The sequence below is a fragment of the Magallana gigas genome, chromosome 1 (genome assembly GCF_963853765.1).
Source record: "Magallana gigas chromosome 1, xbMagGiga1.1, whole genome shotgun sequence".
NCBI classification, from domain to species: Eukaryota; Metazoa; Mollusca; class Bivalvia; order Ostreida; family Ostreidae; genus Magallana; species Magallana gigas.
Window position 1 is genome coordinate 14,087,763 of NC_088853.1, and position 12,441 is coordinate 14,100,203.

Genomic DNA, 12,441 nt, shown 5'->3' on the forward strand with positions numbered 1-12,441 from the left:
AATTGTGATTGGTTGAAACCAAATACATATTAGATCTTGTTCAAAAGACTTGAACGTACATGGACTACATAGCGCGTATATACATGGCATGCAACGATTATGATAATTATGCGTTTTAATTAATTGTTTTAAATAACATAGAAATTGACAACTTAAGACCTTTTTTTGTTAAATGTTATCATCAAAGATGCATTCTAGGTGCAGTAGGTGTCTCCTAATGTTCACAACAGTGATCAGGTTTGACGTTAGTGAAATATGAATGTCACCGATTTTTCAAAGCAGACAGAAGAGGAATATACAATGTATACACTAAATGTAAAATGTTACAGCAAATATAAATGTATGTTTGTTACTTTTTTCTGCAAAAATGCATATTAAATTTACTGGTATTTAAGTACGTTAACGGTTTGAGCCCCCTACAGCGTTGTAAGGACGACATTATAAGTATATCACACAAAGAATTGGAACCCTCTGTATGTAGAGACACTTTCTCCACAGAGAAAAAGGTCGCCATAATAGATAAGGCACCTTGACACGAGGGGGCGAGGGATCGAGACTTCTGAGAGAGCTGTGAGTCAGTGGTATATATTTATCGCCTGCCAGGAACCATGCGGACCAATGGCGGCGGCGGGACGGCACGGACCGTGTCCCTGGGACTGGTGGTGTGTGGGGGGATCCTCCATCTGTGTGCCTTTGTCAGTGTGTCTGTGTATCACGAGTTACGGATCCGTCACCTAGAGGTGAGGGTATACCCTCTGCTGGATAGGTTCATGTGTACATTCTTATCAATGATGTTATATGTATATGTAAATGTGTACATGTTTCCAATATTTCACCGATCGGTAAATACAGTATAAGTATGAAAAGGTTCATTTCTTTTCGAAAAGAGTATTACATAATTATATATATAATTAGCGATTTTTAGTTCAAAAGGATGGACTATTTAAGCAGTGTTGTACCAATTCGGCTTGCATGTATGTATATGTAAGGATGACTTGTTTCAAAAGGAATGGATGTGTAGCGAATATCCTAACAAATCCTCTTGAACATCCATGTACATTAAAAGTGTCTTTTGGTTTTGTAACCAATTCTTTCATATTCATATTACATTTATAACAACCATTTTTTTTTTGGGGGGGGGGGGGGGGTGGGCAAAGTTTAAAAAGGCCGAATTTGTCAAGAATCTCACACTATAAGTATATAAAACGATGTTTTGGTTCAAAAGGGTCGGAATTTTCGTTATCAGTATCCGACTTCGATTGTTGTACATGCGTGTATATTATATTCCAATATGCAAAGAGACGGGATTTATAATGGGTCAGTCTCGATAGATATGGTACACTGTAAAAGTTTCTTTGAGAGAAATTCTTATGTATATGATCTTAATACGTTTGGCATGATATCATTTACAGCACCTAGATATGTGTATGTGATTACAACATGTACTTTTATGTACAACCATATAAAGTTAACTTAATATTCATTTTTTTGAATTTCAGTTATTTTAATCTGTAATATTCAATATCTTTAAAACATTTGCGCGTTTTAGTGTGCCATGCTGTTGTCCTTTTTATTCTTTCACATAAATTCTTCTATGATCAGTATTGTTTTCATATACATGTATATTTCATCTTATTTTTAAAAAATTAATTACGTGCCTGTTAATTATTAGTGGACTTATATGTCAGAATAAAAAACGTTGCGGGATACTATTTATTAAGTCGAAAGTGCCAATTTTCCGTGGATCACCACGCAGTTTATTTTAGTTTCGAAGGAAATTTTTTTCTAAACTTTATTTTAATGTTAAAATAAAGATTATTCGTTGATAGTAATTAAAAATTGTGGATGAGTTACTTTTTGGGAGTCCACAAATATCGAGCCATTCTAAATTGTAACTATTTCCAGAGTAGCTATTCTGTATTTTAAGGGAAGCATTTGCAAAGTTCAATTATGCACGGTGGTTGTTATTTTAAAATATCGTGACTCCGATGATGCATTCTGTAATTTTTTGTTGATGATTGGATTTTCTTAATCAGTGATATACGTAGTTTCTATTGTTAACAACTCGTTTCTATCTATTCAGCAGCAAAATGGACGACAGAATGTTCACTTTGAATACGTCACTAGCGGCATCGAAGGAAACCGAATCAAAAGAGCAGTAGAGGTAAGTTAACATTTATTCATTAAGAGAGCTATTTCAAAGAAAATATTTCTCGGCTACTGTAAATCGTGTATTATTCGCGTTCCATAAATTTCCACGACTTTCGCGAACAATCTTTTACTCGTGGATATTTATTTTCGCGATTCAGGTCAGTTGTTGCAAACCGGGGAATGAATTGAATAGTTCTTGGCAAGGCATGCAGAAATTTTTCGTCGAAGATTCGTTATGAAATAAAGCATTTATAATTTGGAGCTGACAGTATCATGTTAAGTTCTATTTATGTGTCCAGATACTTAGACATGTTTTAGAATAGGAATTTGATAAGGGAAAAGTTGTGTTTTTTTTAATGAAATAAACACTAAAATTTTGTCTTGCCATCAGATCATTTTTAAAAGCTACAAACATAAATTTTGTCTAAGCGTGTCTCTTTTTCTCAAGACAAAAGAAAGTGAGAGGGAACTCATTCGTAGTATCTTGAGCCAGATCGCCGATTTCTTAAAAGCAGACGACACCGAAAGGGCGCGAAAACTCCGCCAATCGGGAACATCTGGTAACGAAATGGCGCAAATATTTGAACAGCTTGCAAACTCCGAGGTAAGCCTGTTGTCAATGCAAATAAAAAAAAGCCATGACCTTAAGTCTAACGTCATATAATTTTTATAAGCATATTATCCACAAAATAATTGACTTTTTTAATTTTTTAGCTGGCCATTTTCAACAAGTACTGTGGACAAAATAGTACAATATGTCTGCCAGGTATGGATTATATTTGCCGTTTGGGTCATTTTTTAAAGTTTTATACCCTAAAAATTAATATACAATTGACACTACAGTAATTCTGTGTTAATCTTGAAACATTTCTATTGTTTTTCTTTCACTGTAAACTTTTAAGATTTTTTGATGATACATATGTAATATGCTATCAGGTATACATATTGATTGCTTTTTAGTCGACAATCTATGTATTATATATTGAATTAAAAGATATTGTGATGAAACTCTTTCACTTTTTATGTGTACAAATTTCAAAAGGATTTACTAATGCGTATTTGTTCGGAAAGCGTATGGACACTTTTATTTATTCACCAATACTTGTTTAAACATATATAATGAAATTTGCAATTGGTTCTTCACACATTGTGAACATGTCAGCTACAAATCCTGTGAGTCAAATAAATGTTTACGGTACATAAATTGTGTTTACTGCACGTAACCGTAGAATCGACAATTTTCTTGCAGCAGTAACTTCTTGTTATAATACATTTATACATATAGTGTGTATTGCATTTTGTGCGTTTTAAGGAAAAGCGTGATATTTTACAGGTCCTAAGGGAGAGAAAGGGAATGCTGGGATAACAGGAACTCAGGGCGCCCCTGGAATTCCAGGTGAGAAGGTACGGTCACATGTGTAAAGATAGCCCCGTCAACCGGCGATAAGGACGATTTGACTTCCGAATCTCAACCAAATTGTGATATAAACTCCGAATTGAATCCTTTGTGCAATGAAGTATAGCTTAAATTTAATTTGTTTGAAAAACCCGAATGCTCAACAAAATTTTGTTTGAAAAAATGAATTTTAATGAATTCATGCATCGTCAGTAAATAAAATTTAGACTGATGATCGAAAAAAACCTTCTTAAATTACAATTTTTTTAACAAATTGTCAACTTTTTATAGTCTATTAATGAAAATGTTTCTCGTGAATGATGTGCGTTTATTTTCAGGGGTCGAAAGGTGATGGCGGTGCTCCTGGTCTTCAAGGTCAAAAGGGCGAGCCCGGCATGCTTGGATTTCCAGGGGTCAAAGGTGAAAAGGGTGATTTTGGTGTGCCCGGATCTAGTGGACCAGCAGGGGTCAAGGGTGAGAAGGGTGATGTGGGGTTACAGGGTCAACCCGGAAAAGACGGAGCCCCTGGACTTCAAGGGGCTAAAGGTGACAAAGGTCGCGTTGGTGACCCTGGGATGATGGGACAGAAGGGCGATAGAGGAGACTTCGGGCCACCAGGTATTCCCGGGGCCAAAGGTCAGGCGGGCTTCCCCGGTTTAAAGGTATCCATCTATCTATCTATCTATCTATCTATCTATCTATCTATCTATCTATCTATCTATCTATCTATCTATCTATCTATCTATCTATCTATCTATCTATCTATCGTTTTTGTTTCACCGTAATGTTGTCGAAGAAAAATTGACAGAGTTTTCAGACGTAACAGACTCTTTCCAGAGTTTTCGAAAAAAATAAAACCAGAATGCTAGACAGTATGTTTGAAGCGTTTGCTGCCTTATGTGAAGGTCAGATTCAGACACACATCTTCCTATTCAAACAGAGTTTTAAGATCTTTAAGCATTACTTAAAATCTTTGAAGGGAGACAAGGGAGAGGCAGGAGGTTCCGGTCTTCCAGGTCCTCCGGGAATTCAGGGGGAGAAGGGTGAGGCGGGACCCAAAGGCGAGGCGGTGGTTGTACAACCAGCTCTCCAAACATCTACCTGTTGTGACAGTTTAGGTGAGAGAGAGAAGAGAGAGAGAGAGAGAGAGAGAGGGGACTTTTTTTTAAAAACAGATTCAAGCATCTACAATTTTTTTCTTTAGAAAGGCCTTATTTCAATCAAACATCTCAAGTCATCAATGCACTGGAGGGAACGTCAGTATCACTGCATTGTGACGCCAATGGTCACCCTAAGCCAACCGTGGAATGGACGATGACCTCTAGAAATGGGTCAAGGACGGTAATGACCTTGAGCAATCAGGACACCCTAAATATCATGAGCCTTGACCCCTACAAAGACTACGGCACCTACACGTGCACGGCGACCAGTGCTCTGGGAGCAGAGTCTAAAACAGTGCAGCTTAATGTCTACCGTAAGTTACGTAATGATAAAGTTATCACTTTAAGGTACATGAACCCTCTAATAAGAGAGATAACTCACTATGTTTTTTTTTACAGAGCACATTAAAATAGTTGACCACATAGCCAATCACTCTCTGCTCGTCGGTCAGAACGTCATGTTCGAGTGCAAATTCGATGGTGATCCAAAGCCTGCAGTCACGTGGTATCACATTGAGAAAAATGGCGCTAAAACTCAAATAACAAACGGAATTATCAGTATTCCAGAGGGATCCCAGCTACAACTGCCGTCTGTCGGGATGTCGGACAAAGGGGAGTATGTGTGCGAGGCAAACAACGGGATAGAGACAATGTCACAACACGCCTACCTGGTGACCGAGGGTCAGTCACTTAATTAATGTCTCTGTCTTCTTTCTATCTCTAACTTTTTGTCTTTCTTTCTGTTTCTCTATCTGTGTCTTTGTCCCTCGTATTCCCATACGTTTCTGTGCTTGTTTATTCCTACAAGTGTAGCAGCCCTAATACACTTGATTTCGAGTATATTCCTACTTTCTTTCACAAATGAATCCATTTCCTTTAAAAAAAAAAGTTTCAGTCTTTATAATAACTTTGAAAACAGTGTGATTTACCCTTGTATTTGAAAATTGAAAATTATAACAAATTGGTTATCATGTAATAATTTTTTTTTTCATTTTCCCTGTACATGTAATTTATTGGTAACGTCTGTTCAAAATCTAGGAGAAAAACAAATTGTTTACATTTTATGTGCATATACTCCTATCAAAACTGCTGTAATACCAAATGCAATCAAAGTTAATCGACACGCTTATTTCGTCATCTTTTTTCTCAGGCCCGCCCTCGGTGTTACAGCAAGGACCTGTCACTGCCCTGGTCGGTCATAACATCACGCTCCATTGTGACGTAGAGGGTGACCCCAAGCCTACCACCTCCTGGATAGCACCGGTAAGTATATTTAGAACAACGCGCACCTATCTAGTATAAATATTATTCGTTCATTTGTATTTATTTAGATCAATTAGCGAATTTAAGACTTCCATAATTGTTTAAACTTTAAATCTTTATGATTTTTTAAAAATAATTTGTAAATATAAAAATCAATTCGTGACACTAGTAATTGAAAAGAAATTGGAACAACTTGTACATGTAAGTGGTTTTTTTCCCCATTTTGTTGAATTGTATACTGTTTAGGTTTTTTTTTACTATTTGCATGTTAATTAGACCATGTTGTTAGCGAGTACTGTAAAGAATTAGGAACAATGAGTTTTCTGCAAATTTGTTCACTTTTGATCAGTATTTACGAACAAGATAATATCTGTTTTGTTGACGTTTAACCATGCCATTTTCTTTTATTTCAAAGCCTAACGTAAACAACGCTTACGAGGATAAGAAAGGGGACCTGATACTCCTGAACGTTCAGTCTGGGGACGCCGGGGCCTACATCTGTAAAGCCAGCAACTCGTTCGGAACGGCCAGCTCTGTCGTTACCCTGGTGGTACATGGTAACTCACATAACCTACATCTCACAGGGCACCTGTTCTGACTGACCATCTCACTTTATCTCACCTTGGTAGTTCATGGCCACTCCCATAACTAACACCTCAAAGAACATCTGTTCTGATAATCTCATTCAATTTATCTCACGTTCATCTCACCCTGTTGCTACATCCAACTCAACGGGCACCTGTAACAAACACATTATCGTTTAAAGTGAAATTTATTTCATCTCACCTTGATGGTACATAGTAACCCCACCCTACAAACCTACATCTCAAAGGGCACCTGATATGATTGACCATTTCATTGTCCTTCAATTTATTTCACTTCATCTCACCTTGTTGGACCATGGTCTCTCCAATAACTAACATCTCAAAGAGCATCCGTTCTCATTATTCAGTGTATTTCATTTCTTTTCATCTTGGTAATAAATGGAAACTCCCATAACCCACATCTCAAAGGACACCTGCTCTGATAATCTCATTGTCATTCAATTTATCTCATTTTATCTCACCTTGTTAGTATACATAGTAAATCTCATAACCTACATGTCAACGGGCACCTGTTACAATCATCTTATTGTTTATATGGTGAAATTTATTTCAACTGTTGTGTGTATTTCAGGACCGGGTAAAGCAGAGATTGCGGGCTCCCACCTGGTCCCTATAGAACCAACCTCTACGAACTTCGCCATCGACTGCAAGGCGTCTGGCGAGCCACCACTTAACGTCCAGTGGTACCACGACGGTACCCCCATGTCACCTGACCCCACCCACGTGGTATTGCCAGACAACACTCTGCTGGTGCTGTCGGTCCGGCGGCCGGCGGACTACGGACGATACATGTGTGTCGCCACCAATATGTACGGCTCCGACAACGCGACAGCCTTCGGTAACTATATATAGTAACTACTGCTCTATTGAAACCAATTAGCAATACGTGTACACTTGAACTTCGATATCACAAACACTGATATCTTGAGTACAATGGGTATGTCAAAGTGATTTGTAAGTCCCGACCACTTATTTATTAAGCATCTTACCCTCGATGTCTTGAATACTCGGAATTTGAAAAGTTGTGATACAGTTCCATTTACTTCGAGATAACGAGATTTTACTGTACTTAATTTTCAGTCTTAGAACTTTCCTGTCTCCTTTTTTCTATAATTTTAGTAAACTTCTTTCTTAAGAAATTTAATTGCGATGTCATTTTATAATTTTGCTTTAATTAACCCGTTACTAAGTAACTATTGTCTAGTTTTTATGGTTACGTCATCTGTCATACGGACTTCACTTACAGTACTCATTCTAAGGTATATACTATGCAATAGCATATAACATAGTAGATCGAAGTCACTTTGATACGATGCATTGAGATATATTTACATTTTCCAGTGTCTTTGCCTGCGATAACACTACGTATCGATTTTGTACTATAAAACCCATAACCTCAAATGACGCCAAATTGAGGCGCCAGCGGGGTTTGCTTATTTATATTTAAATATTCAATCGTACGATGGCTTAAAATTATATAAGTAATAAAGAATCATTCTTTGAATATTATGAGGTGTTAATTTCGGTCGGGGCGTGATCAAATCCATCATAAAGTCCTTTAATAAATGAATCACAAATATGTTCACAAATGAAAAACGTGCTACCTTTAAAATTCTATTTCAACCATTATATTTCAACAGAGGTAAAGATCGAATATCAAATTTCCTCTATATTGCAACCAAATTCTTATTAAAAATCGCTTTTTTGAAAAATTATACAACAATGGCGTTGTTTTACATTTTAAGTATACGAGGACAAGGGAACAACAACATGCGATGCTCCATTCACTCCATGCCCCGGCAAACTCTGTGGGTAAGTCATTGTTATATTCTCTCCCTTATTTTGCGCCCTATATCAGAAGGTGCATTTCGCTCACATTTAGAAAATGCAAGATCACGTCCACTGGACAATTGAGTCTTTTATGAATTTCGTGTATAAAAAAATAAAACACGGAGTCTTGTTTCAAATGATTCAATACAATTCACTCCACATGTTTTTTGGAAGAAAAAACCCCCCAGATAAGTTGATTTCAGCTGACTTTTAAAATTCTTGGTTTCGCCATTTTACATCAATTTAAAATGAACGATATTTACTTTGCATAAACTTTTCGTGTAGAAATCACACAAATACTGGTTTTTGAATTTTCAAAACAAAAACAAAAATCACGTGAGGCACTATTGCATGTGAAGTGCTACAGAAACCATTAAAATTACTAATACTTTGAAGTAAAGTGTAGAAAAAACCCAAAACGAACCATGCAAACAGCATCGTTTTGTAATATTTTGTTGTAACATTTCAGAGCCCAATGCCCGGCTGGATGTCAGCAAGTAGTGGTGGATGGAACCACCTCATTTCCAGCGGTGAGCTACGTTCTCATGCGCGGATCCAAAAAAACTTTTTCCTGAGAGGGGGCGGGTCCGAGGGAAAATTGTGTTTTCCGGGGATGGTTGGGGTGGGGGTGGGGTTTGATACCTATTTTCGGTACTTTACTATGAGAAATTGAAAAAAAATTCATCAATTTTTACAAGGGAAGGGGTGTCTAGGACCCCTTCTCCCCCCCCCCCCCCCCCCCCCTTTCACGCCCCAGATCCGCGCATGATTTCTTCTCAATGACCAGCAGCTCAATGTTCTCTAAATTTTTCTTGTAGTAATCATTGTATTTCCCCCACTGAATTCTAAATTATGACATCAAAAAGGCACAATGGTTGCACACTATAGTTCTAGCTATATATAAGAGCTGATTATTTACTGTAAGAAAATCTAAAACTAGGTTAATATGCACACGATTTCGGCATTCTAGTCCATGTATATTGCAGGCCATAATTGTATGACAAATTTGCTATAGATGAATAAATATCAAATTATACTTTATGGTGTCTGGCTATTTGTGAATCTATCCTTCCCACTCTAATGTTATTTCTAATAGTTCCAGAATGAATTCAAAATTAAATGCAGTAAACAATATTTTTTGTCGCAAGCGATAAATGAATTGCGTGGTTCAAAGCGATCTCTCTTGCATAAATAATCAAAATGTACATGGGCCCGCGAATATCGCGAACATTACCTGTCGCTGAAAAATGTTTCTTAACAGTAGGGTAACTTTGCATCACCTTGTTCTTAAGAAATTCTTCTTTCAGTCTGACCCCGTGTGTTTGAGAGGACTTCAGAGCGGGGCGATACGAAACAATGGCGGAGTTGTCACGTGGACAACATCCGGGTCTACCGCCACCATACAGATGCCTTAACGGGTACGTAAAGACTCTGATTATGTTAATTAACATCGTTTTGCAAATTCATGTAAATATACACTACAATTGTCTATAATGACGTTTCCTTGAAATGTATGTTCTAATATTTGCCATTTCAGTTCAAACTTTGTTTTGAAGGGTGAAGATGGGTATTCGGTGGTGCAATAAACGTTTTTTTGTTGTTGAATTTCTGTTATTTCTTATTGCTCTTACTTAATAAATAAACCCTTTTCTTTAGCACCAAATAGGGGGTTTGCATTTCTTTAAAATGTAAATTATGAATTCATTGAATAGGTAAGAAAGCAAAATATACAATAAAGCAACAGTTACTTTGTTCTATTGTTAATTTTCTACTTGAGCCCACAAATTAAAATCAAAGAAGATGGGGGAATAAGATAGCGCAAATGCCCATTCGGTTTAGTAGTGAAATACAATTTTGAATTTATTTTTCCCCAATTAAATCTATTCAAATATATTATAATAAAACTTTACAGAAGCAAAATTTCTAACTGTCAGTTTTTAATATATTTAACAAAAAATAAGAAAAACTAGACACGATCTCGTTGCAAGCAACGAGGAGGTCTTCCGTCCGATTTTTAGAATACGGAATGACCTTGCTCTTGATCTTCGTCAACGAAACATATCTGGAAATGGAAGCGGGGTCTAAGAGTAATGGGTGAAAGACTATCTACCCCTTTTGTGTACCTTTTTTGAGGGATTAGCTCCTTATCATTCATTTTAGTGAAAAGGTATTTTTGTGTACTGCTAATAAGTGTTTAGAAATTGGTTATCGTTTTTGAGATATATGTGAAAAATCATTTTGATATTTGGTCCTAAACTCATTTTAAGGTCTAGATTACAAACAATATATGGTTGTACATTGTAAAGCACATTATTTTGAGTATCTTTTGTTAAATACTGCTTTTCGGAATTGTCCTCCATTTTGAGATATAGAGGATCAGAGTTTTGGACTTCTGGCCCCTTAAAATCCCTAATTACGTAACGAAGGAGTAAATGATTGCCATGTATAGGTAAATAACGTTAAAATAAACATAATTGCCTCTATAACGGATCAAAAATATTTCACAGTAAATATTTATCATTAAAAGTCTTTAGAGCCCCCTCAGCCCATTATTTGAAGGGCCAGTCCCCCTTTTTTATGATGTCATAAGAATGTGTTTGTCAATTTAAACACATTTTGTTCAATAAGTGTTTGAAATTCTGTACCGTTCTGGAGATATCTGGAGAGGGTCGATTTAGGGGCCGACCCTGTAACTCCTTTTAAGGACCGTATCACACAGAAAATATGGTTGCATATTGTTAAGCTTAATTTTTTAGCATCTTTTGTTCAAAATTGTTTTTCAAAATGTTCCTCCATTTAGAGATATAGAGGATCAAAGTTTTGGACTTCTGGCTTCTTAAAATCCATAATTACGTAATATAGGAGTAAATGATTGCCATGTATAGGTGAATAACGTTAGAATAAACATAATTGCTTCTATGACGTATCACAAAATATTTTACAGTAAAACGTTATCATCAAAAGACTTTATAGCCTTATCGGCCCCTAATTTGAAGGGCCAGCCCCTTTTTATTGATCTTAAATGAAAGTTCGTGTCAATTCAAACACATTTTGTTCAACAAGTGTTTAGAAATTCTGTACCGTTCTGGAGATATCTGGAGAGGGTCGTTTTAGGGGCCGACCCTGTTACTCCTTTCAGGGACCGCATAACAAAGAAATTATTGTTGCAGATTGATAAGCTCAATATTTTGAGCATCTTTTGTTCAATATTGCTTTTCAAAATGTTTCTCCATTTAGAGATATTGAGCATCGAAGTTTTGGACTTCTGGCCCCTTAAAATCCCTAATTATGTAATATAGGAGTAAATAATTGTCATGTATAGGTGAATAACGTTAGAATAAACATAACTGCTTCTATGACGTATCACAAAATATTTTACAGTAAAACGTTATCCTCAAAAGACTTTATAGCCTTATCGGCCCCTAATTTGAAGGGCCAGCCCCTTTTCATTGATCTTAAATGAATGTTCGTGTCAATTCAAACACATTTTGTTCAACAAGTGTTTAGAAATTCTGTACCGTTCTGGAGATATCTGGAGAGGGTCGTTTTAGGGGCCGACCCTGTAACTCCTTTCAGGGACCGCATAACAAAGAAATTATTGTTGAAGATTGATAAGCTCAATATTTTGAGCATCTTTTGTTCAATATTGCTTATCAAAATGTTTCTCCATTTAGAGATATTGAGCATCAAAGTTTTGGACTTCTGGCCCCTTAAAATCCCTAATTACGTAATATAGGAGTAAATGATTGCCATGTATGGGTGAATAACGTTAGAATAAACATAATTGCTTCTATAACGTATCACAAAATATTTCACATTAAAAGTTATCATCAAAAGACTTTAGAGCCTTATCAGCCCGTTATTTGAAGGGCCAGCCCCTTTTTCTTGATCTCAAATGAAAGCTCTTGTAAAAATAAATTTTAATTGCTCTACATGTCTTAACAAAACATTTTCGACAAAAGAGATAATTAAAGAAAACCAAGAAAAATCACTACATTTTTTAAATCTCAATTTTCGGGTGCAGGCGAGCTTCGGT

At 36.4% G+C, this 12,441-nt stretch overlaps 1 protein-coding gene across 3 annotated transcripts; it reads left to right on the forward strand.

The window, feature by feature from the left end:
- Positions 1-522: 522 nt before the first annotated feature.
- On the forward strand, positions 523-10,010 carry LOC105324619 (uncharacterized). 3 transcript variants are annotated; one of them, XM_066083595.1, is made up of 16 exons: positions 523-740; positions 2,087-2,164; positions 2,600-2,755; positions 2,866-2,917; positions 3,485-3,555; positions 3,886-4,209; positions 4,527-4,665; positions 4,752-5,021; positions 5,107-5,388; positions 5,858-5,970; positions 6,386-6,527; positions 7,147-7,413; positions 8,321-8,387; positions 8,875-8,935; positions 9,713-9,823; positions 9,943-10,010. In XM_066083595.1, the coding sequence occupies exons 1-15, from the start codon at positions 609-611 to the stop codon at positions 9,818-9,820; spliced, it is 2,262 nt and encodes a 753-aa protein (XP_065939667.1). In that variant the 5' UTR covers positions 523-608; the 3' UTR covers positions 9,821-9,823; positions 9,943-10,010. The 3 variants fall into 3 exon arrangements, with proteins under 3 accessions (XP_065939667.1, XP_065939664.1, XP_065939665.1); XM_066083592.1 differs by having other exon boundaries at positions 524-740; positions 2,084-2,164; XM_066083593.1 differs by having other exon boundaries at positions 524-740; positions 2,084-2,164; positions 9,962-10,010.
- The last annotated feature ends 2,431 nt before the right edge of the window (positions 10,011-12,441 follow it).

Bases quoted from the DNA above. Each gene is read 5' to 3' on its own strand.
- LOC105324619 (XM_066083592.1), top strand. From the start codon at position 609: ATGCGGACCAATGGCGGCGGCGGGACGGCACGGACCGTGTCCCTGGGA. The intron at 5,389-5,857 runs GTCAGTCACTTA...CTTTTTTCTCAG, and splicing joins CGCCTACCTGGTGACCGAGG to GCCCGCCCTCGGTGTTACAG. The intron at 8,936-9,712 runs GTGAGCTACGTT...TTCTTCTTTCAG, and splicing joins GAACCACCTCATTTCCAGCG to TCTGACCCCGTGTGTTTGAG.